The sequence below is a fragment of the Amyelois transitella genome, chromosome 10 (genome assembly GCF_032362555.1).
Source record: "Amyelois transitella isolate CPQ chromosome 10, ilAmyTran1.1, whole genome shotgun sequence".
Taxonomy (NCBI): domain Eukaryota; kingdom Metazoa; phylum Arthropoda; class Insecta; order Lepidoptera; family Pyralidae; genus Amyelois; species Amyelois transitella.
Genome location: NC_083513.1, coordinates 758,771 through 779,640, shown reverse-complemented (window position 1 = coordinate 779,640; position 20,870 = coordinate 758,771). Strand labels below are relative to the sequence as shown.

The following is a 20,870-nucleotide window of genomic DNA, read 5'->3' as shown; positions in this document are numbered from 1 at the left end:
GGCGTATCCCTGTCTAATCTCCTCTGGTGAGGATGCAACCGGGATCAAAGAAGAAAGAGGAAGAGTGGAAGACCACAATTTGGCCGGCTTTAAATGCATTTTCATACATAGGTAATACCGAAATTAATCATATTTGACATGACAAAGTAAACTTTGGCAAGCTTACAGGAAAGCTTCATTTATCAACTACAAATTTAACATTATGTCCATTGGTTATACATATTTTTTTTGTTACAATTTTCTCAGTCCAAGGTTGTCCTCGCAAAAACGTCTGCGATCGAGAATAACACTGCCAATAACACACGTAGTTAAAAAATATACTATACGTATATATAAGTAGAGTTGATTATCGATTGAATAATAACGCTGTGTGTAAAACGTTTGGTAAAAACAATAATATGAACAGTACAACGTGTGACTTCAGAATAGGCGGACGTTCGCGCCTTTTGAATTTGGAACGCGATCGATTAAAAAAGAGATTAATTTTATTAAAAATGAATATAATTTCGTTAACAGTGTACACATTAGAAAACAATTGTTATACAGTATATACAGCTTTGCTTGTGTGTTTTGCCGTGTTTACGGTGTTTCATAAAAAAAGAATTGAAGCTAATTTGAATAGGAGCGGACCTAAGAAAAAATTGGCGCCAAAATGGCACACCGGGAGAGGTATGTTTTTTTTTAAACTTTCACTTTTTTTGATGTACATTCTGTCATCGGCCAGTAACAATATTTTAAACTTTTTATTATTGGAACGTTTTCAATCGGTTATGTCCACGCAAAGATAACACAACTTGACCCTTTGGCAGATGAACTTTATTTTGACTTGTTAGCGGCTAGTTGGTATCATTTATAAAGTTTTCGGGCCTTCATCTACTAAGTCTAAAATTATCTCAATTCTTAGTTATATTATCTAGTAATAAGTAGTGCACTTCTACTAAATTTCTCTTTAGTTTAAGTTCTTTTCTTATTTTTTCCTTGATGTACATAAACATATAAACAAATAAATTATGAATGAACTCTATATACATATACTTAAGTATTTAAAAACATATTGCCACGTAATAAGATTATTTTTCCAATTTTTTTATGCTGATTTAGAAATAAGGAAAAACCATCTCCTTATGTTTCTGCTCCCAGATTGTAAAAGCCAATTAAGGAACATTTTTGGTGCCGTGTGGTTCCCGGCACCAATAGAAAATATAATAGGACCTCTCTCCCATGGATGTCGTAAAAGGCGACTAAGGGGTAGGTTTATAAACATGGGATTCTTCTTTTAGGCGATGGTTTTAGCAACCTGTCACTATTTGAATCTCAATTCTATCTTAAAGCCAAATAGCTGAACGTGGCCTATCAATCTTTTCAAGACTGTTAGCTCTGTCTACCCCGCAAGAGATATAGACGTGATTATATGTACCTATATAAGTATTTATAAACATGTCACTATCTGAATCTCTATTCTATCAGGCCAGTTTAACGTGTCCTACGAGTATTCTAACTATTGGAACAACCTGTAAGTCTGATTTACGGGGTAGGCGAAGTCGATAATCTCAAAACGACCTGTGAAATTTTGAAGTAGTCCATAAAACATCAAACTAGAGGTAAATTACGTAGTCAATTGTAATTGAGGTAAGCTTCATTAGTTAATTAGGACTGGATCATTTGCATGAGTCGCATGCAAGTGAATAGAATTGTTTTTGTAAAATGACTTCGTTGTAGGAAACAGGAAATATAGTTTTTAAATCATCATCTTTTTCCACCGAAATACATACATATGATCACGTCTATATTCCTTGCGGGGTAGACAGAGCCAACAGTCTTGAAAAGACTGAATGGCCACGTTCAGCTATTTGGCTTAATGATAGAATTGAGATTCAAATAGCAATAGAAGTATGCAGGGAATAAGGCAAATATGTGTAGTCTCTAACAAAAAAAAATATGTACCTACTTACCAAAAATAACAAACAAATTATCTATGCTATAAGCATTTAGGTTGAATTCTTATCAAATATTCTATACCTATTAGAAAAATTAAACAAGGATATATCCCTATCTCTTTATCAGTTATGTTTGCGGACGGATAGCCCACTAAACTACTGTTTTTGTTACAAATAAAAGTAAGCCATTAGTTATCACAAAAAAAAAATATGTTTTGTCGCTCTCAATTGGGTTTCCCAACTTATTATTAGGAAGACAGTACCTGGGTGACCGAGCGCTACTCGGTGGACGTATGAAAAACTATATATATAACTTATAATCACGTCTTTATCCACCACGGGGTAAACAGAGCCAGCGTCAAAAGACTGAAAGGCCACGTTCAGCTGTTTGGCTTAATGATAGAATTGAGATTCAAATAGTGACAGGTTGCAAGCCCATCGCCTAAAAGAGGAATCCAATTTATATAAGCCTATTCCTAAGTTTGTTTGTTTGTTGGAACGCGTTAATCTCAGGAACTACTGGTTCGAATTGAATTCAAAATACTTTTTGTGTTGAATAGACCATTTATCGAGGAAGGCTTAAGGCTATATAACATCACGCAGCAACTATAAGGAGCAAAGAAATAATGGAATATGTGAAAAAAAAGGGGAAAATTATTCATCCTTGAGGGCTTCAATGATGCCCGAAATACCAAATCCACGCGGACGAAGTCCCAGGCACAGCTAGTATGTGATAATATGATTATTATTGTGTTGGACAAAACAGCCATCTTTTTAAACCAGCCTTTTCTCTACTACCTACAATTACCGCGAGGTCAACAATTGCAATTAACCGTAATTATGAGAAGATATTAATTTTATGTTTATGTTTTGTTCCGTGTCCTGTGCACCAATAAAAAAAAGAATAGGACCACTCCATCCCGTTCCCATGGATGTCGTAAAAGGCGACTAAAAGATAGGCTTATTAAGTTGGAATTCTTCTTTTAGGCGATGGGCTAGCATCCTGTCACTATTTGAATCTCAATTCTATCTTATTAGCCAAATAGCTGAACGTGGCCTATCAGTCTTTTCAAGGCTTTAGGCTCTGTCTGAAACAAAATTGTTTAAAAATTACACAGCAAGTAAGTATAACAAAGTTATAACTTAGTGTCAGATACAGCAAAGTTAAGAGAAGTCCACATGCTCAAAGTACGAAGGTCAATAAACCGGATTCCATACGTAAAAAATAAATATTGCAACAAAAACTGTGTGTATTTTGATCCATATGTATGCGAGATTTGAATAAGATGGTGTTTATTGACGAATGAATTTTATTTATCGCTTTAAAATATGCTAATGGTAACCTTACATTCGATATTTTATCGTGTGTCCCTCAGGAATGACCTATTTTATCTATACTAATATTATAAAGCTGAAGAGTTTGTTTGTTTGAACGAGCTAATCTCAGGAACAACTGGTTTTTGCGTTGAATAGACCATTTATAGAGGAAGGCTTTTGGCTATATGTATAACATCACGCTGCAACTTTTAGGAGCGAAGAAATAATGGAAAATGTTAAAAAAAGTGAAATCTTTGCTTGCGCGATTTAGATTTTTCGAAGTTTTCGAGACTGTTGCGGCGTTGAGATGCCGCCACACACTTCATTTATGTTTACATTTTATGTGGTGCACATGTGCTGTCTACCGATATTGATATCTGTGGCACTTTTACTGTTATTTTTCGCGTGTGGAACGCATAGAGCGGGCACTTGCAATTATTTACATTGTATGAATAAATTTACTGCTTCTATGCTAGTCTAGCCAAGAAAAAAATGTAGTGTGTGCCACGCACTTCCCGTCCCGCACAGATAAAAAAGGTGACCAAGGGAAAGATTTGTAAACTTTTTTTTTTTGACCAACAATCTAACAATCACTGAACGCCAATTAATATTCAACATACATACATACATATGTTCATGTCTATATCACTTGCGGGGTAGACAGAGCCAACAGTCTTGAAGAGACTGAATGGCCACGTTCAGCTATTAGGCTCAATGATAGAATTGAGATTCAAATAGTGACAAGTTGCTAGCCCACCCTAAGCCTAAAAAAGAATCTTAAGTTTGTAAGCTTATTCCTTAGTCGCCTTTTAGGACATCCATGGGAAAGAGATGGAGTGGTCCTATTCTCTTTTGTATTGGTGCCGGGAACCACACGGCACTTCACTTCTATAAATTAATATTCTGTAAGCCAATTTTTTTGTCTTCAATTCCCTATTAATCATGGCTTTCTTGAGACTGTTGGCTCTGTCTACCCTGTAGACATGAAGACGTATATGAACGTTAAAATATACATCGCAAATCCAAGTTACTATTGATTTGAGGTAATCTCGAAGACTACTGATAGGAATTACAAATAACTGATAGTTGTATCGGTGATTATATTTTGGACCAGACTATTGATAAAAATGTTTCTTATCGTGATTCAAACACATTGTATATATATATATTTATTTATATCATACCCACACATACTTAAAATAAACTCGTTTATTTATTCTTATACTAGCTGTGCCCGCGACTTCGTCCGCGTTTAATAGTTATTTTGGGCATCATTGAAGCCCTCAAGGATTAATATTTTTCCATTATTTCTTCGCTCCTTAAAGTTGCAGCGTGATGTTATAGCCTAATGCCTATAAATCTTCCTCGATAAATGGTCTATTCAACGCAAAAAGAATTTTACAATTCGAACCAGTAGTTCTCGAGATAAGCGCGTTCAAACAAACAAACTCTTCAGCTTTATAATATTGGTATAGTTTTTAAGAGCTTATATCATGTTGTCATCTGTCGGGACTTCCGATTAACGTTTTCCTTGTGGACCGAATGATATGCACAACTAGTTGTGTCATCACAGATCTTTTTTTTTTGTTTTTTTATTTTTATTATCACTCTAAGTTTGTTTATCACTTGTGTAATGCAGCTTCCTGGTTTGTGTGCTATTTGATGCATCTTCAAGCCAGGTTGCTAGTGTTTTGTGTAATGTGATGAGTGATGAATGTGATGAATGGTTTATTCTATATTCATATTTATATATATTTATATTATATTATTTATATTATATTAAATTAAATTTAATTTTATGACACATCTATATTTAAATAATTGAGGTAGCCTTCTGGTTTGATTGCCATTTGATGCATTTCAAACCAGTTGGCCAATGCTTTCCTTATATTGTTCCGAAGTCACACAACAGTCACAACTGGTTCATTATATAATGTATATACTATTTATTTATTACACATATTTATATTATATCCCCAAATTGATATCCGTTCTACCCGTAGTCAACACGGTCCAGGATTCTATCCCTCATGGCTCTCAGTCTCGGGCATTCAGCCGAGATCGCTTGGTGTGATACCTGGGTTCTCCTTTTTTAGCTGCCGTGGGGCAGTCCTTAGTCGTCTAGGGCGCAATAGGCGCATGGGGCTGGTTCAGTTGCGGTGCATTTCGCCTGGGTGTGTCCAAATTGCACTTGAAGCATTGCAAGAACGGGGAGAAGTCACTAATATGAACCCTGAGGTAGTCAATACAGACTCTTTCGGCTGCAGTGGCCGCCCTCCACGCCACTTTTTTTTTTACGTGTGGAAAGACCTTCGTTTACCCTTTTTGGCTACGGGAAGCGAGACGGGTTATGTGAGGCTTGAACCCACTAAAACCACACGGTGCCATCGCCTACCACTTCGTTGCCAGGAGTGTGAACTGCCCTCGCTCATACTCCTGACGCGGCGGCCGCTTCCACGGCGGCCTCAGCTCGGCCGCTCCCCACGGAGCGGCCAGCGGGGTGACCCGTCGGCCTTCAATTCTACCCGCTAGGGGAGGGCGCGCCTGGCACAAGCGCGCCTTCAACCCAGGGCCGTTTCGCCAGGCAGCGGAATCGCCCTCCACATCCTGGGGCTTGCCATGAACACAGCGTTGTACAGCTTAGGATTGTGGTTATTTTGCAAGAAGCGTAGACGCAAATCCTGGGGCTCTCAATGAGGGGAGTGAGGTCGCTGTTTTGCTCGGGGATTATGTCCCTTAATTGCTCTGAAGGAATTTCCTTGTGTCATCCCAGATCAGGGCTCCTAATGGCACGACTAAAGGAAAAAGTACGATTCTGAAAAATAAACTGCTCATTCAACTAGGACTGCCTCTGTGGCGCAGCGGTAGTGCGCTTGTCTGTGACACCTGAGGTCCCGGGTTCGAATCCCGGCCAGGGCATGATGAGATAAGATCTTTTTTTGATTGGTCTGCGTCTTGGTTAATCTATATAAGTATTTATTATAAAATATAGTATCGTTGAGTTAGTATCTCGCAACACAAGTCTCGAACTTACTTCGAGGCTAACTCGATCTGTGTAATTTGTCCCGTATATAGTATTTATTTATATTTTATTTATTCAAACATCTGCATCAAAGCATTAATTCACAAACGTCTCATCAATATTGTTTTGATATCACCTCATATTATTATTAGGTACGTACATACAGACAATATCAAATTGCGTGTTGTTTGTAAAATGTAATCAAAATAATCACATGCGATGCGGCTGATAACTAAAAACGGTGTTAGCACGCAGACATCCTGAAATATTATAGAATTATGATTATCTAGAGGCCGCTTGCGACTTCGTCCGCGTGGAATCAATCCCGCGGGAACTCCGGCATAAAAAGTAGCCTATATGTAATTCTGGGTCTTCAGCTACCTAAGTACATACCAAATTTCATCGTAATCGCTTCAATATCACGCTTCAGTCACGTCTATATCCCTTGCGGGGTAAATAGAGCCAACAGTCTCGAAAAGACTCACAGGTCACGTTCAGTTTTTTGGCTTGGTAATAGAATTGAGATTCAAATAGTGACAGGTTGCTAGCCAATCGCCTAAAAGAAGAATCCCAAGTTTATAAACCTAACCCTCAATCGCTTTTTACGACATCCATGGGAAATAGGAGTGGCCCTATTTTTTTAATTATTGGTGCCGGGAACCACACGGTACTATAAGTTATGTTATATGTAATATAGTTACATACATACATACATATAATCACGTCTATATCCCTTGCGGGGTAGACAGAGCCAACAGTCCTGAGCGGACTGATAGGCCACATTCAGCTATTTGGCTTTAAGATAGAATTGAGATTCGAATAGTGACAAGTTGCTAGCCTATCGCCTAAAAAAAGAATCTCAAGTTTGTAAGCCTATCCCTTAGTCGCCTTTTACGACATCCATGGGAAAGAGATGGAGTGGTCCTATTCTTTTTTGTATTGGTGCCGGGAACCACACGGCACTATACTGTTATATAGTTCCCTAAGAGAATCGATACAACAACATTCGATGCACGTTATCAAAACATCCAAAACAAATCAATAACACGACCTACCGATCAACTGATAAGCGTGCACGTATTCTGATTTATTTATTTATACTAGCCGTGCCCGCAACTTCGTCCGCGTGGAATGGTTATTTTGGGCATCATTGAAGCCCTCAAGGATGAATAATTTTCCCCGTTTTTTTTTTCCACATTTTACTTTATTTCTTTGCTTTGTATAGTTGCAGCGTGATGTTATATAGCCTAAAGCCTTCCTCAATAAAAGGTCTATTGAACGCAAAAATAATTTTTCAATTCGAACCAGTAGTTCCTGAGATTAGCGCGTTCAAACAAACAATTTCTTCAAGTTTATAATATTAGTATAAGTCAAGAAATAAAAACTTTAAAAATATATGTAGATAAGTTAAAAGATTCCGGTTTATTGAGCCTTCACCTTATTACGAGGTCAGTTGATAAAATTGGTCTGTCTGTATACATACATATAATCACGTCTATATCGTTTGCGGGGGAGACAGAACCAACAGTCTTGAAAAGACTGATAAGCCACGTTCAGCTGTTTGGCTTAATGATAGAATTGGGATTCAAATAGTGACAGGTTGCCAACCCTATTTTTTATAAGCCTATCCCTTAGTCGGCTCAGTCGCAATCTTTTCAAGACTGTTGGCTCTGACTACCCCGCAAGGGATATAGACGTGACAATATGTATGTATGTTAGGGTGTCCCAGGCTATAAGGGCGATATTTTTTTTTGGGAATTTGGGGACGCATACCCTGTATTTTTTTTCGATTTGACCCATAAGTCTTAAATATGAAGTATTATAGCAATCTGATAATAGTAACCCGTGCCGACTTAGCTTCAAAGTTTGAATCTGAAAGCTAGTATGGAGAAATAGGGAAGATAAGGGAGATTTAAGAACTTAATTTCAATTCAATAAATAAAACATAGTAACATCAGTAAATAGTAATAAGGGCTTTATTTTTCATATTTCCTTTTCAGAGTTTGCTTTTTACAGTCTGGATATATCTGCCTGTGTTCTTGTACGCAACGTAATAAAAATTGTTTCTTCTCCTCTGATAGTGATCAAGCCATGTAAGTCTTGCATCAACTTGACTGCTCTTTCGGCGGTATCGTTTACTGCTCTTAAGTTCTGTACCTTCATTTTAGCTTGTTGAAATGAAGCATTATTTGACCACAAAGAAGGAGACTCGTTGAGAAAGCTGTCGTCAAGTTTCAGCCGAGTGAACAAAGATTTGCTTTTGGCGGAAACGAAGTCTTCGAGTTTTTTTTCATAGAGTGGGCCACAGAGTTCTTCTTTTGATGGCATGTACCGTTTCCCAAGAGCTGATGGAATCGTTTTGGACAAGTTAGTAACCTAGATTAGTCTCTTGGTCTACACTATCATCAAAGAGAGACAAGATAGACACCTCGTCGGTCAAATACCACAAGTGCTGACAGAACTTCTGTAAAGCTGCCTTTGAGATACTTTTGTCAATTGCCTCGTAAGCCTTCATGACTTTTAAAAAGCAGGTCCTGGTAAGGAGCATTCACTGCCAAAATACATTGCAGCCAGGGTTTGACGTAAGATGTGACGATGAATAGGCAGGCGTCAAGGAGGGCTTCCTTTTCCTTCTTTGCGATTCTGAATTGCGTGCTTAGAAATGATATTTTTAGAGAGTAAATAGCTCTTGCCATCCACCTAGCTTGGTGCATGGCGCCTGGAGGCCGTATCATAAATTTATTTTCTGTATCACCGCCAAGAAACTTTATTGAAAGCTCTATTAATTCGCGATAGTCGTCTCTAACAATATCTTTAGTTAACTCACTCCGGTAAAACACTAGCAGTTCATTAATATTTGCATCACTCAGACAAGAAAAAGCTTTTCTTTATGACTCTCTATTTTCTCAGATTTTATGCTTTTCCTGTTTTCTTGGAATTTTTTGAACAATTGGATGTGAGGGCTTGTCGTAATTTGGTTGATTTTAGTTTCGAATACACATGGCGACATGCAAATATAAGCATTTTCCTGTCTTATTTCTGTTCCAGGAGCATACAGGCGCCATTAATGCGACCTGTGTTTGAAGCAGTAGTATCACAGCACAGCATCTGCACTTTGTCTTCAAGATTCCAGTCTAAAAGAGCATTCCAAACAGCTTCTGCCTGTTCACGACCTGAAGAGTTGTCCTATTTAGGTACAGCAAGTAGTTGTTCTTTATCATCATATGTAATAAGTATCGGAAGACGTTCTTCTTTACATTTGCGTGAATCTAAAGCGGGCAACAGCTTCCCATCCCAGTGGACGGTTACAGTATCTGGTACCTTGTTCTGGAAATCAACTTCAATTGCTTCTGCGCGCTCTGTTCGCTTTTCCGTACGAACTCTTTAAATTGTTGACATACTTATTAGAAATTCGTCAATGTTATGCCCAAGAGCTTCAATTGTTGCTTGTATTATATAAACAGAATTCCTCATACTTATCTGACACCGATCTAATGCAGCAACCAATTTTGGAGTTATGAAACTTTTCCTTACAGAAATATTAGACTCAGGTCGTGTGCTCTCAACGGATATAGGAATTATTTCTTGTGTACTGTTTTTTTCAGAATCAGATGATGAATCTTCTTGAGGAACATGAGATGAAGTTGAAGGCAACAGAGTTGAAAAGTGTATAGCACGCCGTTTTTGCTCTTCAATGCTCCTAACTCGCGCCTTTTCTTCTTTTTCGGCCAGTTTTTTGTCTACTCCAGCTAAGTGACCAGGCCGACCTGGCTCTCTCTGTCGCTGTAAGAAGATCCTATCTTCGTCAATCTTTATTAATTGAAGCGCATCAGCATGTGCAATATCAAATAAGTTGTCTAAGTTCGTAACAAAATCTTGTCGACGCTGCTGAAACACATTTTGCTTTTTTTTTAGATTTTTTTTATAAATCCCTCCAAACTTGGTATAAATTAACTAATTTCTTAACGCAGTTAGGAAAAGATTTAGTTCGAATACGCGCCTTTTCCCAACAAATAATGCACTCACGAATAGCTAGATTTGCACTTTCATTTACACTTAAATTCACTTCACGAATATTGTAGAATAGAACTGCGAGTATTTATCCATTTGAGGGAAGTTTTGAACCAGTAATTTGATGTTTTACGTTCCCTATTAAGAAAATATCCTTTTTTGAACTGCGTAACTCCACCGACATCTTGGTTGAAAAAAAACAATGCGTTCACTCATAAAACAAACAAGTAATCACATGAATGTCGGTACGCTCGCTGCCGCGCGCCTAGTAAACAAGTACCCACATTTCCCGATGCAAGTCGGCACGGGTTGCCGTGGTTCTAAGTAGATGAAATTTTATATACGGTAGATTTGACATCATTCGAACAAAATTAGAGGGTATGCGTTATAAAAAAACAACTTTGATTTTTTTGGGACATTAATGTATGTATGTACAAAATTAAATCACAATTGAAACAAAAACTATTTGTGTTTCCAGAACGAGACTTTCCTGATGACGGGGATGACGAGCCCGAGGTTCTAATCCCAGCTATCCCGGAGGATACACCTCACATACTGTACACCCCTCCGCGGAGATCCGACGATGAGATTCTCAAGAGGTACTGATATGAAAGCAGGTTGACTAAGCAGATATACAAGGAGAGTGTGGAGGGAAAGGTCGGAGTGGGAAGACTTAGATGAACGTATCTTGATCAAATTAAGGACGTCCTGGTAAAGGGTCAGGTCTACAGTACCCGAAACAGCCGAGCTTGCATGAAGAGAGTTATGAATGTGGATGAAGCGAAGGAAGTATGCAGAGATAGTGGCAAGTGGAAAGAGGTAGTCTCTGCCTACCCCTCCGGGAAAGAGGCGTGATTTTATGTATGTACCTATGTATGTACTGATAGGTAAAAAAGGTTCTGTCTATCTTTTTACATGATTTCCATAATGAATTTGAGGGAACGTTGGGAAAATCCGTTGTAGAGATAGATACCTTGATGGTTATTATTGCAATTTCACGTCGACTTTTAGATACATTAATTTTTTGAACTAAATTTGTGTTAGATCCTATTTAGAGCACACGACAAAGATGGATGTATTTTTTTAACATGGATACTTGTGTAGAATGTTTATGTGTTCATCTTCTTATTTATAATAATAATAAATAATATGTGCCGTGTGGTTCCCGGCACCAGTACAAAAAAGAAAAGGACCACTCCATTTCTTTCCAGTGGATGTCGTAATAGGCGACTAAGGGATAGGCTTACAAACTTGAGATTCTTTTTAGGCGATGGGCTAGCAACCTGTCAATATTTGTTATTACTTCCTACCTTTATACCAAATTCATCGTAATCGCTTCAGTAGTTTTTGCGTGAAAGAGTAACAAACAACCATACTGCCATCCTAACATACTCAAAAACTTTCGCATTTATAATATAAGTAGGATGTTATTAAAAAGTTGCCTGTTTCAGGTCCCGGGAATACTATGAGCTGATGGCACAGAGGCGGACAGTGAGATCGTTCAGCACCGAACCCATTCCTGATGAAGTCCTGGATAATATTATTAAGACTGCAGGTAAACCATTTTCACAATTGCCAACTTATATAAATGTCGATTCTGATAACAACAGGTTGACAGCTGTTATATGATGACTATAATTAAAAATCACATGACAGCTGAAATTATGCCTTTCAATTGCGAATTAAGTACTGAATGACTAGTTTTATCATGGGCATCAAGAATTCCTATAAATTCATGGTCTTCACTCTCGTAAAGAGGTCTGAGGTGGAAGTAAGCACATTTCATGTTATAAAATAATCCTAAAGGCACAATTAGTTGTGCATATCAGTCGTTACACGAATAAAACGTGGTATTTTGGTACCTATCTACGAAATTGCATTCTGAAGACAAGCATTTATATATTCCTTTAGTCTTTGAGACACACCTCAAATTATATTACTTAGATCTCATCAATATAAGGGATAGGCTTACAAACTTGGGATTCTTTTTTAGGCGATGGGCTAGCAACCTGTCACTATTTGAATCTCAATTCTATCATTAAGCCAAATAGCTGAACGTGGCCATTCAGTCCTTTCAAGACTGTTGGCTCTGTCTACCCCGCAAGGGATATAGACGTGAACATATGTATGTATGTAGATCTCATCAAAAAACTTTTGTATTCCGCATTCCAGGCACTTCACCTTCGGGTGCTCACACAGAACCTTGGACCTTCATCGTAGTCCAAGACCCTGACGTGAAAGAAGCCATCAGAAACATCGTTGAAGAGGAGGAAGAACAAAATTACGCTCAACGAATGTCAAGACAATGGGTGACGGATTTGAAACCATTCGCAACAAAGCCTCTAAAGCCTTACTTGACTGATGCTCCAGCGATGATTCTGGTCTTCAGACAGACTTACTCTTGGAGACCAGATGGGAAGAAGAAGATGCATTATTACAGTGAAATCAGTGTAGCTATAGCCGCGGGGATACTACTGGCTGCTATCCATGTAAGTAAAAATAATCAGTTTTCATACATATATACATATTTGCTGTGTGGTTCCCGGCACCAATACAAAAAAGAATAGGACCACTCCATCTCTTTCCCTGGATGTTGTAAAAGGCGAGACTAAGGGATAGGCTTACAAACTTTTTTAAATTGGTAGAAATACTTTTGTTTTTATTGGATAGTTCCGATTTGTTTAAATTGAGTACATAAAGACGAGAGTCTTAATTAATTCTATCCTGATATTTTTATCAGATAAATTATTTGGTGTTAATGGGTGTGATGCATCGTCTTCTCCTAAATTTACAGAGTATCCTTATCAACTCTGTAATAAATCATTTGCAAATGATAAGTTTCGGTTGATACAAAATTGTTCTTATCAATTTCAGTACTGTGGCTTAGTTGCTCTCACGTCTACACCGCTGAACTGCAACTCCCGTCTCCGAGACCTGCTCAGCAGACCCATGAATGAAAGACTGGAACTTCTGCTACCAGTCGGAAGACCGCACCCAGAAGCCAAGGTGCCTGATGTCCAGAGGAAACCCTTGGAAGAGATTTTGCTCAAGATCTGAATACCCCCGACTGAATCAAAAGACTTAACTAGTTGCTATATGTATATAGATAGCTCATTTTTTTAATTTCCTAGCGAAATAAAGTTTATGAATTTTAATAAACTATGAATTTTTGAGACCTTTCCATTTCTACAGTTTCGGATAGCATAGACATCGATTAATATGTAAAATAAAGAACAACACTGACAAAGAAAAAAAAAATTTCGCAATTTAAACCGTTTTAATAAAACATACAAAAAAAATTACAAAACACCTAAATCAGATCATAAAACACTATTGTCGATATAAACACAAGACGTACTTGACAGTCGGCCTAAGACGATGTACGAAGCCACAAATGAAATCTTGATGTGGCAGAACCTTTAGCATCTACACTTCTTCCTACGGCTGCGCCTGCGCCGGCGTCGGCAGCTGCGCCGGCGGCGACGACGGCTACGGCTGCGACGGCGCCGGCGACGACAACTGCGCCGGCGCCGACGACGGCGGCGGCAACTGCGGCGGCGGCGGCGGCGGCGACGCTGGGAATTATAAATCAGTAGTTCAAATAACCCTTGTAGTATTAATTAGGATACTCATATCAAATTAGGGTGCAAATCTACAATGTTAGATTATAGGTCTTTGATAACATGGTGAGGGGAAACGTCGTCGTGTAAAACTGTTTCTTTACGAAAGTGGATGACGTGTAAGCATGATCCAATATGGGTTTACGTCGGCCAATGCAGTCGCTTCGTATAAAATAACTGGCATATCCAATCCAGAATCTTGGTCAAATTGCGCACGGATTATAAAGCCAGCATATCTAGTGTCAAAATTGACAAAAAAGATTAAGCAGTTAAAATCTATTCATAACTTTCAAGAGCTGTTATTTAAGAATTGATAAAGCTATTTGGCCTGGTAATACAACTTAATTATTTAAACAGGTGAGCTAACTACGTGAACTATTTCGTCAGGGCAACTAGTAATTTTACAAAATAAGTACCAATAGAGGTTACCATTGCAAGTGATTTGTTTCTTTTATAACTATGTACTATTTTTGGTTACTGTGTAAATTTTTTATGCAATAAAGATATTACAAACAAACAAACAAAGACGTAGATTAAATCAAGGAAACGAAAAAATATATACTTCCTGCTTTTTCTTAGATTGAAACTAAAGGATTTAATTTTCTGTCATAATCGGATCTTGCTCCTAAAGAACCTACTGGTCTGATATTTTATATAGTAATTTCACTTCAACTGATATCAATGTTATAAGCGCCACATACTCCGCATCTCTTGCGACGCCTGCATCTGTCCGAGGGCTCCGAAGCGTTGGAATTGGAGCGCCATGGTTTGAAGAAACCTCCTTCATTGTCTCCTCCCCTTCGTCTGAAAAAGTATTATCCTTTATTTCATTGATACAATAGGCGTTCAAAATTAAAACACCTATTATAAATTTTCCTTATAACTAAATTTATAATTTTTCCACTTTCATTCAATTCCTCATAATATTTTACTCGCTTCTTTCACAAATAGCTTCACCCGGAGGAGTTTGAAGAGGCCAAGAGCCTCTTCAAATCTCAACATCAACACATCTGTTCACTTGCCATAATTCTTGCATATTTCATAATTGACTTTCATCAACTATTCATGCCAGCACATTTAGGCTACAATGTTCTCCATCAAGAAAAGGGATAGGCTTGAGATTCTTCTTTAAAACGATGGGCCAGCAACCTATCACTATTTGAATCTCAACTCTATCTTTAAGCCAAATAGCTGAACGTGGCCTATCAGTCTTTTCAAGACTGTTGGTTCTTCTACCCCGCAAGGGATATAGACGTGATTATATGTATGTATGTATGCAAAAATAAAATTTAATACATCTGATAACGAAATGTTTACCTTTTTGTTTCTTCTTCATTGCCTTTGTCTGTGACTTCCCTGAAATCATAAAATTGCATAAATAAATTGGTGTCAAATTATTATTACCCAAGTTGGTTTAAATGCGACTATGGATACAGAAACACTATGGACAGTAGTGGACATCAACGAGCAATACTAGAAAATAGGTCCAATATTCATCTTTCATGGGTCTACTGGAAGAGATTTGTATTGAAATATAGTAATTACATATATTTTAATTATAGAATATACAGTAATTCTAGTACAAAGGTGCTACCCTTTGTGCTAGAATTACTGTATTAAATGCTACTGCATAAAATTGTGTGTACAAAATGTAAATAAATAGGTATAAATAATAATCTTATAAGGTTATTGACGAAAAGGAAATCAGACGAATGTGACACTTAAATAATTTCGTGAACTCTGGACATTTTACGAATTGAAACTTAAATAATAAACAGGATTCTTGACTGCATCCAAACCAACAATTGTGATTTCTTAAAGCAGACCTGGCCAAATAAGCGTAATGGATAAGTATTCAACGGAATAAGAATTGGATAATTCAACTGGGAATAAGCAAATATGAGTTATAGAGGTTGCCAGTACAATAAAAGATTGTATTTACTTATTCTGGTTCTCATTCTTGTCATTCTTTTTCGGCACGTTAGCTCGGCATTCACGAAACAGCTCCGAGCGACGCCGAGCCGCCGCCGCACGACTGCGCCTGTCGCAATCAAACAGCAATATTGCTACCTTGATGACTTTTACATTTTAGGCGTTATACTTGAGGTTTCAGTACAATCTCTATTTTTGCCACTACAATCTATCACGGCCAATATGTGTTATTTAAACTATTTTCAGGCCAATTCATGTTCCATTATAATACATGTCGGAATTATTTCTCAACAGAAACGGACAGAAATAGTAGCTCCAATGACTCTAGCAGACTTTACCACTCCCGAGTCATAGCCATAAATAACAGGCCTTTTCAAGGGAGGCGACCAACCAGGACAAATTCAGGCATTATAAGAATTTTCTAGTTACGTAGGAAAAAGATGCTGATGAAATGCACTTATGAAATGTAGCTTATAAAAATAAAGTAATTTTCTTTGAAGATTTTTGTAGTTATGTAACGTAACAATGTCCCAAAGCCTTGTTAAGAAAGTCCACGTGTCAAAACTTGCTTACCACAGAATCTTAGTTATGGGTGAACCCCAGGCTTCCTCCAAACAGTATTTAACACCAGAAAGATGATGATAAGACTTGATCTTCAAAAATAAAAGACTTATCTTCAAGTAATAGACTACGACTTTTTCCAGCATTTTCAATCTTAGTAAGCCTCAAGCAATAAAATAGAGTGTATATGTTTAAATACTTAGGCCATGTGTTGACTCCCGAGCTCAAGGACGACAGTGACATAGAGAGGGAACGGAGGGCGTTGTCGGTGAGAGCGAATATGCTGGCTCGCAGGTTTGCACGATGTTCACGAGAAGTGAAAATAGCTCTTTTCAGAGCTTTTTGCACGTCGTTCTACACTTGTAGTCTGTGGGCTAGATATACTCAAAAAGCTTACAACGCCCTTCGTGTTCAGTACAACAACGCGTTCAGGGTGCTGCTGGGGCTGCCACGCTTCTGTAGCGCGTCAGGGATGTACGCAGAAGCGCGAGTGGATTGCTTTTACGCAACGATGCGGAAGAGATGTGCGTCCCTGGTGCGCAGGGTGCGGGGGAGCGGCAACAGCGTCCTGACTATGATCGCCGGCAGACTTGATTGCCTATACGTAAACCATTCGTGTGCCACTGCGGGGGGAGTGGTACAGGAGTGGCCCCTGTGATGCGTAAGGCTAATTTAAATATATAGTTTTTGTACTAACATAATAATAAGCACTACTAACATATTATGAGTCTTTTGTTACTTAAATAAATAAATTCATTCATTCATTCAATAACGATTTTTTGGTAGAAATATTCTTTTATAAAGTCAACTTTTTTGTTGCCATTCATTCCTCATTGTACCTCTCCACCCACACAAGCAGGTCCATCTGATGGATGATCTGATACTCTGTTCAAAAACACTAACTTCCTCTGAAGGTCTACATAAGCGTGCAGCCTGGCGTTGTATCGGGGCGGGTCAGTCTTGCTGAGGAAGACCACCACGTCGTCATTCAGCTGCTTCTTCTTCTCCTCTGGCTCCATACCGCCGCTGCCCCCCATTACGTTGTGGACACCTGGATTTAGGGCATCCAGTGAATTTTAAGTAGCTTTTCCAGTAGCATGACACACTGCATTTAAATTTTAAGTAGCTTTTAGGCAAGCGCGACGCCGCTTTAATCGCGCGAAGAACTATCGCTGTTCCGTATCACGTCTTAATAGAAAGCGAAACAGCGATAGTTTTTCGCGCGATAAAAATCGCATCGCGCGTGGCAAGATACGAGAGTAGAGAATCTTTAATAATAAATAAACATAATATTATTTAATAATGCCAACATAAGACATCATTCCAGATGATTCCATCATTCAATAAATATCCAAAAAAAAAACTATAAATACTAACATTGGACAGTATTTGTTACCGACTTTACCACAAAGTCCAGGTCCTTTAGCCTAACCAACTGACTACTTTTTCTGTATTTATGCGTATTTTTGTGTATTTCCGCCTTTGTACCATTTATATCTGCTTTGTGCTGTTTTGTATGTTTTATTCTTATGGTGCAATGAAGAGTTTTATCTATCAACAAAATCAACAAGACCCCACCCAAATTATAATTAACAATACCAATAAAATACCTTACCATTTAGCCGACTGCCAACAGCAACAAACAATTTTGTAACGAAAAAAAAATTACAAAAACATACGATCCGCCATCACAGACAAAAATTTACATGATTAATTATCAAATGAAAAACATTTGTCAAAATTTCTATGAATCTTTTTCCTGTTCTTTGTTCAAAAATACAGTTGCTAAGATTTTCGGCCAGAGTTTGAGGTTCTTTGAAAAAAAGATTGTATCTCGTAAAAAATTTTTTTTTTAACTTTCATTTGTGAAAGTTAAAAAAAAAGGAGATCATTAATTCTTTTAAGGCATTCTAGATTTGTTTACATACATACATATGGTCACGTCTATAACCCTTGCGGGGTAGACAGAGCCAACAGTCTTGAAAAGACTGAATGGCCACGTTCAGCTATTTGGCTTAATGATAGAATTGAGATTCAAATAGTGACAGGTAGTCAACCCATCGCCTAAAAAAGAATCCCAAGTTTGTAAGCCTATCCCTAAGTCGCCTTTTACGACATCCATGGGAACGAGATGGAGTGGTCCTATTCTTTTTTTTATTGGTGCCGGGCACCACACGGCACAATAGTTTTGTTTAAAGACAAAAATATGTGAATAAGCCAGAGAATAAGGAAAACATCTTGTGAACACATTACACATTAAAGATTAGTGAATGTATACTTAGTAAAATGATTCACGCTAGATTAGGTTCAAGGGCTGTTTAACTTTGATCCATAGTAGTTAGATCATGGGTGATCAGTAAGTTGCCTGGTTAAAATACTTGATGCGATGTGAAGGACACAGGTTCAAATCCCACCCCGGACAATGACTATTTTTGAAGTTATGTACATTAGTTAAAATACTAACTGAGGCTCTTATGGTGAGGAAAAAGATCGTGAGGAAACCTGCACATTCAGGCAATTCGATGTGTAACCATGATCAATCCAATACGGGTTAGGTTCACCTGCAAAGGTTGCGTAGGTCAGATGGGAGTCGCTTCGTGTGAAAACCTGACTTACCCAATTCAGGATGGTCATAGGCATACCCCGGGTTCCTCTCCAAAGTGACGAGGGTGCAACCGGGACTAAAGCCAGAAGGAAGAAGAGTAACACATCAATTTGTCTTTAGTGTGCAATGTTTTCTCATTATATTGTCCTCAGGAAAGACGGGAATTTCTCCATGAATCTTGTTAGACAGACCCCGATCCCCAAAGAAGACCCAATTGGACTTAACGCCAAAAGAATGATATATTACACGTGTTAACGTAAAATTTACCATATTCTTAAACAAAAATGGGTTAATGGGCCTCCAGTTCCAATACGCCACTGACATTAAGAAAGGTACTCCATCAATCGTACATTTAAACACACCTTAACACCTTAAAATAGGGTGCAATTTATCTTACATTGTAATAGAAAGTGTTGAGTTAAAAATAACCAGTCGGCAACTTTCGGATGCTTCCGGCGAGCCACAGTTCGCGCCGCCCGCCTAATAACTGCGCGCGCGCATTGGGCGGAATATAAGGAGTAAAAAAATATATAGAATAGAATCAATATTTTATATGTGATTTTAAATAATATGGAATATATAAATATAAAGAATTAATATTGTGATTATGATTTAATTTATAATGTGTACCTAATAGTAAACCGATGCTTTAAAAATCTCATTTAAATGTGTATGTGAATGTGTGCTAATTTGTCTATGTAATCTTTTATAGAAGTGCAAATAAAAAAGAGTGTTATGATCTACATAATAAGACTCAATATTTAATCATATAATTTTATACTCATGAATTGATAAATCGGTGAGAAAAAGTTTTTTTATAAAGATGCAATATTTTTCTGAAAAATGTGAAATTTTAGATTAACAAAAATACATAATAATGCATTCCGCTAGAATTCGTCCCTTCGGCTCGGCAAAGACCGTTGCACGTGCGTTTATTTTCATATATAAATAGCCGAGACACAAACCGCTCCCAGCTGCACCATGACGTCACAGAAAGAAAGTGATGACGTCATAGACGGAAAATCCGATGATAAACACGACAAACCTGACCCGCCAAAAGACCTATCAGAACTACCACCAATAGGTCTACATAAGAGAAGAAGAGGTGAACCACCTGCTTCCTTATCAGTAAAATCACCTCAAACTCCTTCCGACGCTGAAGGATCTTCACCATGTACAGCCGGCACTTATGACTATCGCATGTGGGCTGAAGAAGACCCAAAAGCATTATGTGAGAACATGATCCAAAGACTTAAAGACCGTAATGATTTAGCTTCGGAACGTGGAAAGGAATTAGCAGCGAGAACTAAGGATACACTTGAAGCGTTAGATCTACTTGAAACTCTTCTTAAAAGACTCGATCAATTCACAACTCTGAAAGAATATAATGCTCGTCTACTCAGAAGACTCAGAGATGTGAACCAGTTAAAGCGATTACATCTTCAACGTAAAAAAATTAACGAAGAAAATCAAAGAATTATGGACGAACGAAGAGATTTGGAATTATTGAATGAGTCTTTGGACGCTGAGTTTGAAAGTGAATATGGTCAGGTGATTTTTGAGTCTATGTTAAGTGGTGGAAGAAGTATGAAAAGGACTGGATCTAAATGGAAGAGTCATGGGAGGTTTGGTGGGTCGTTGCTAAGGAAACAAAGATCCAGATCTGCTGGTGGGGAGGACAGTGATGTCTCGCCCGGAACACCTTTGCGAAGGAGATCTGAAGGATTGTTTGCAAAGGAAGTTGAAAAGTCGAAAGTTTCCAAATGGACTAGAGTTAAAGCTGCGTTCAGGTAAGTAAGCATTGAACTTTATTCGTAAAATTATAATAACTTTTGTAATTTCTCTTTTTGCACGATCATAATCCC

The 20,870-nt window shown here is 38.0% G+C and overlaps 3 protein-coding genes and 1 pseudogene across 3 annotated transcripts in view; 2 read left to right on the top strand and 2 right to left on the bottom strand.

Moving 5' to 3' along the window:
* The first annotated feature begins 418 nt into the window (after positions 1–418).
* On the top strand, positions 419–13,434 carry LOC106134803 (iodotyrosine deiodinase). Its single transcript, XM_013334943.2, has 5 exons — positions 419–669; positions 10,766–10,886; positions 11,739–11,842; positions 12,460–12,776; positions 13,162–13,434. Exons 1-5 carry the CDS (start codon positions 495–497, stop codon positions 13,342–13,344), a joined length of 900 nt encoding a protein of 299 aa, XP_013190397.2. The 5' UTR covers positions 419–494; the 3' UTR covers positions 13,345–13,434.
* Positions 8,078–9,131, bottom strand: LOC132902153 (uncharacterized; annotated as a pseudogene).
* Positions 13,435–13,602: 168 nt separating the features above from the next.
* Positions 13,603–18,106, bottom strand: LOC106134784 (protamine). Its single transcript, XM_060946332.1, has 6 exons — positions 18,016–18,106; positions 17,304–17,451; positions 15,850–15,948; positions 15,225–15,263; positions 14,609–14,711; positions 13,603–13,862 (listed from the first exon to the last, which is right to left on the bottom strand). The coding sequence occupies exons 2-6, from the start codon at positions 17,435–17,437 to the stop codon at positions 13,707–13,709; spliced, it is 531 nt and encodes a 176-aa protein (XP_060802315.1). The 5' UTR covers positions 17,438–17,451; positions 18,016–18,106; the 3' UTR covers positions 13,603–13,706.
* Positions 18,107–19,632: 1,526 nt separating this feature from the next.
* LOC106134785 (uncharacterized) overlaps positions 19,633–20,870 on the top strand; it is a 41,309-nt gene continuing 40,071 nt past the window's right edge. The window contains exon 1 of the mRNA XM_060946346.1: positions 19,633–20,795. Within this exon, the coding sequence (XP_060802329.1) occupies positions 19,987–20,795 (809 nt within the window). The 5' untranslated portion in view covers positions 19,633–19,986. The remainder of the gene's footprint in view (positions 20,796–20,870) is intronic.

Coding starts and splice junctions, on each gene's coding strand:
- LOC106134803 (XM_013334943.2), top strand. CDS start 495: ATGAATATAATTTCGTTAACAGTGTACACATTAGAAAACAATTGTTAT. Junction 670..10,765: donor AAAATGGCACACCGGGAGAG/GTATGTTTTTTT, acceptor TTGTGTTTCCAG/AACGAGACTTTCCTGATGAC. Junction 12,777..13,161: donor TACTACTGGCTGCTATCCAT/GTAAGTAAAAAT, acceptor TATCAATTTCAG/TACTGTGGCTTAGTTGCTCT.
- LOC106134784 (XM_060946332.1), bottom strand. CDS start 17,437: ATGGGGGGCAGCGGCGGTATGGAGCCAGAGGAGAAGAAGAAGCAGCTG. Junction 15,949..17,303: donor TATGTAGACCTTCAGAGGAA/GTTAGTGTTTTT, acceptor TGATTGCGACAG/GCGCAGTCGTGCGGCGGCGG. Junction 13,863..14,608: donor GGCGTCGCAAGAGATGCGGA/GTATGTGGCGCT, acceptor TATAATTCCCAG/CGTCGCCGCCGCCGCCGCCG.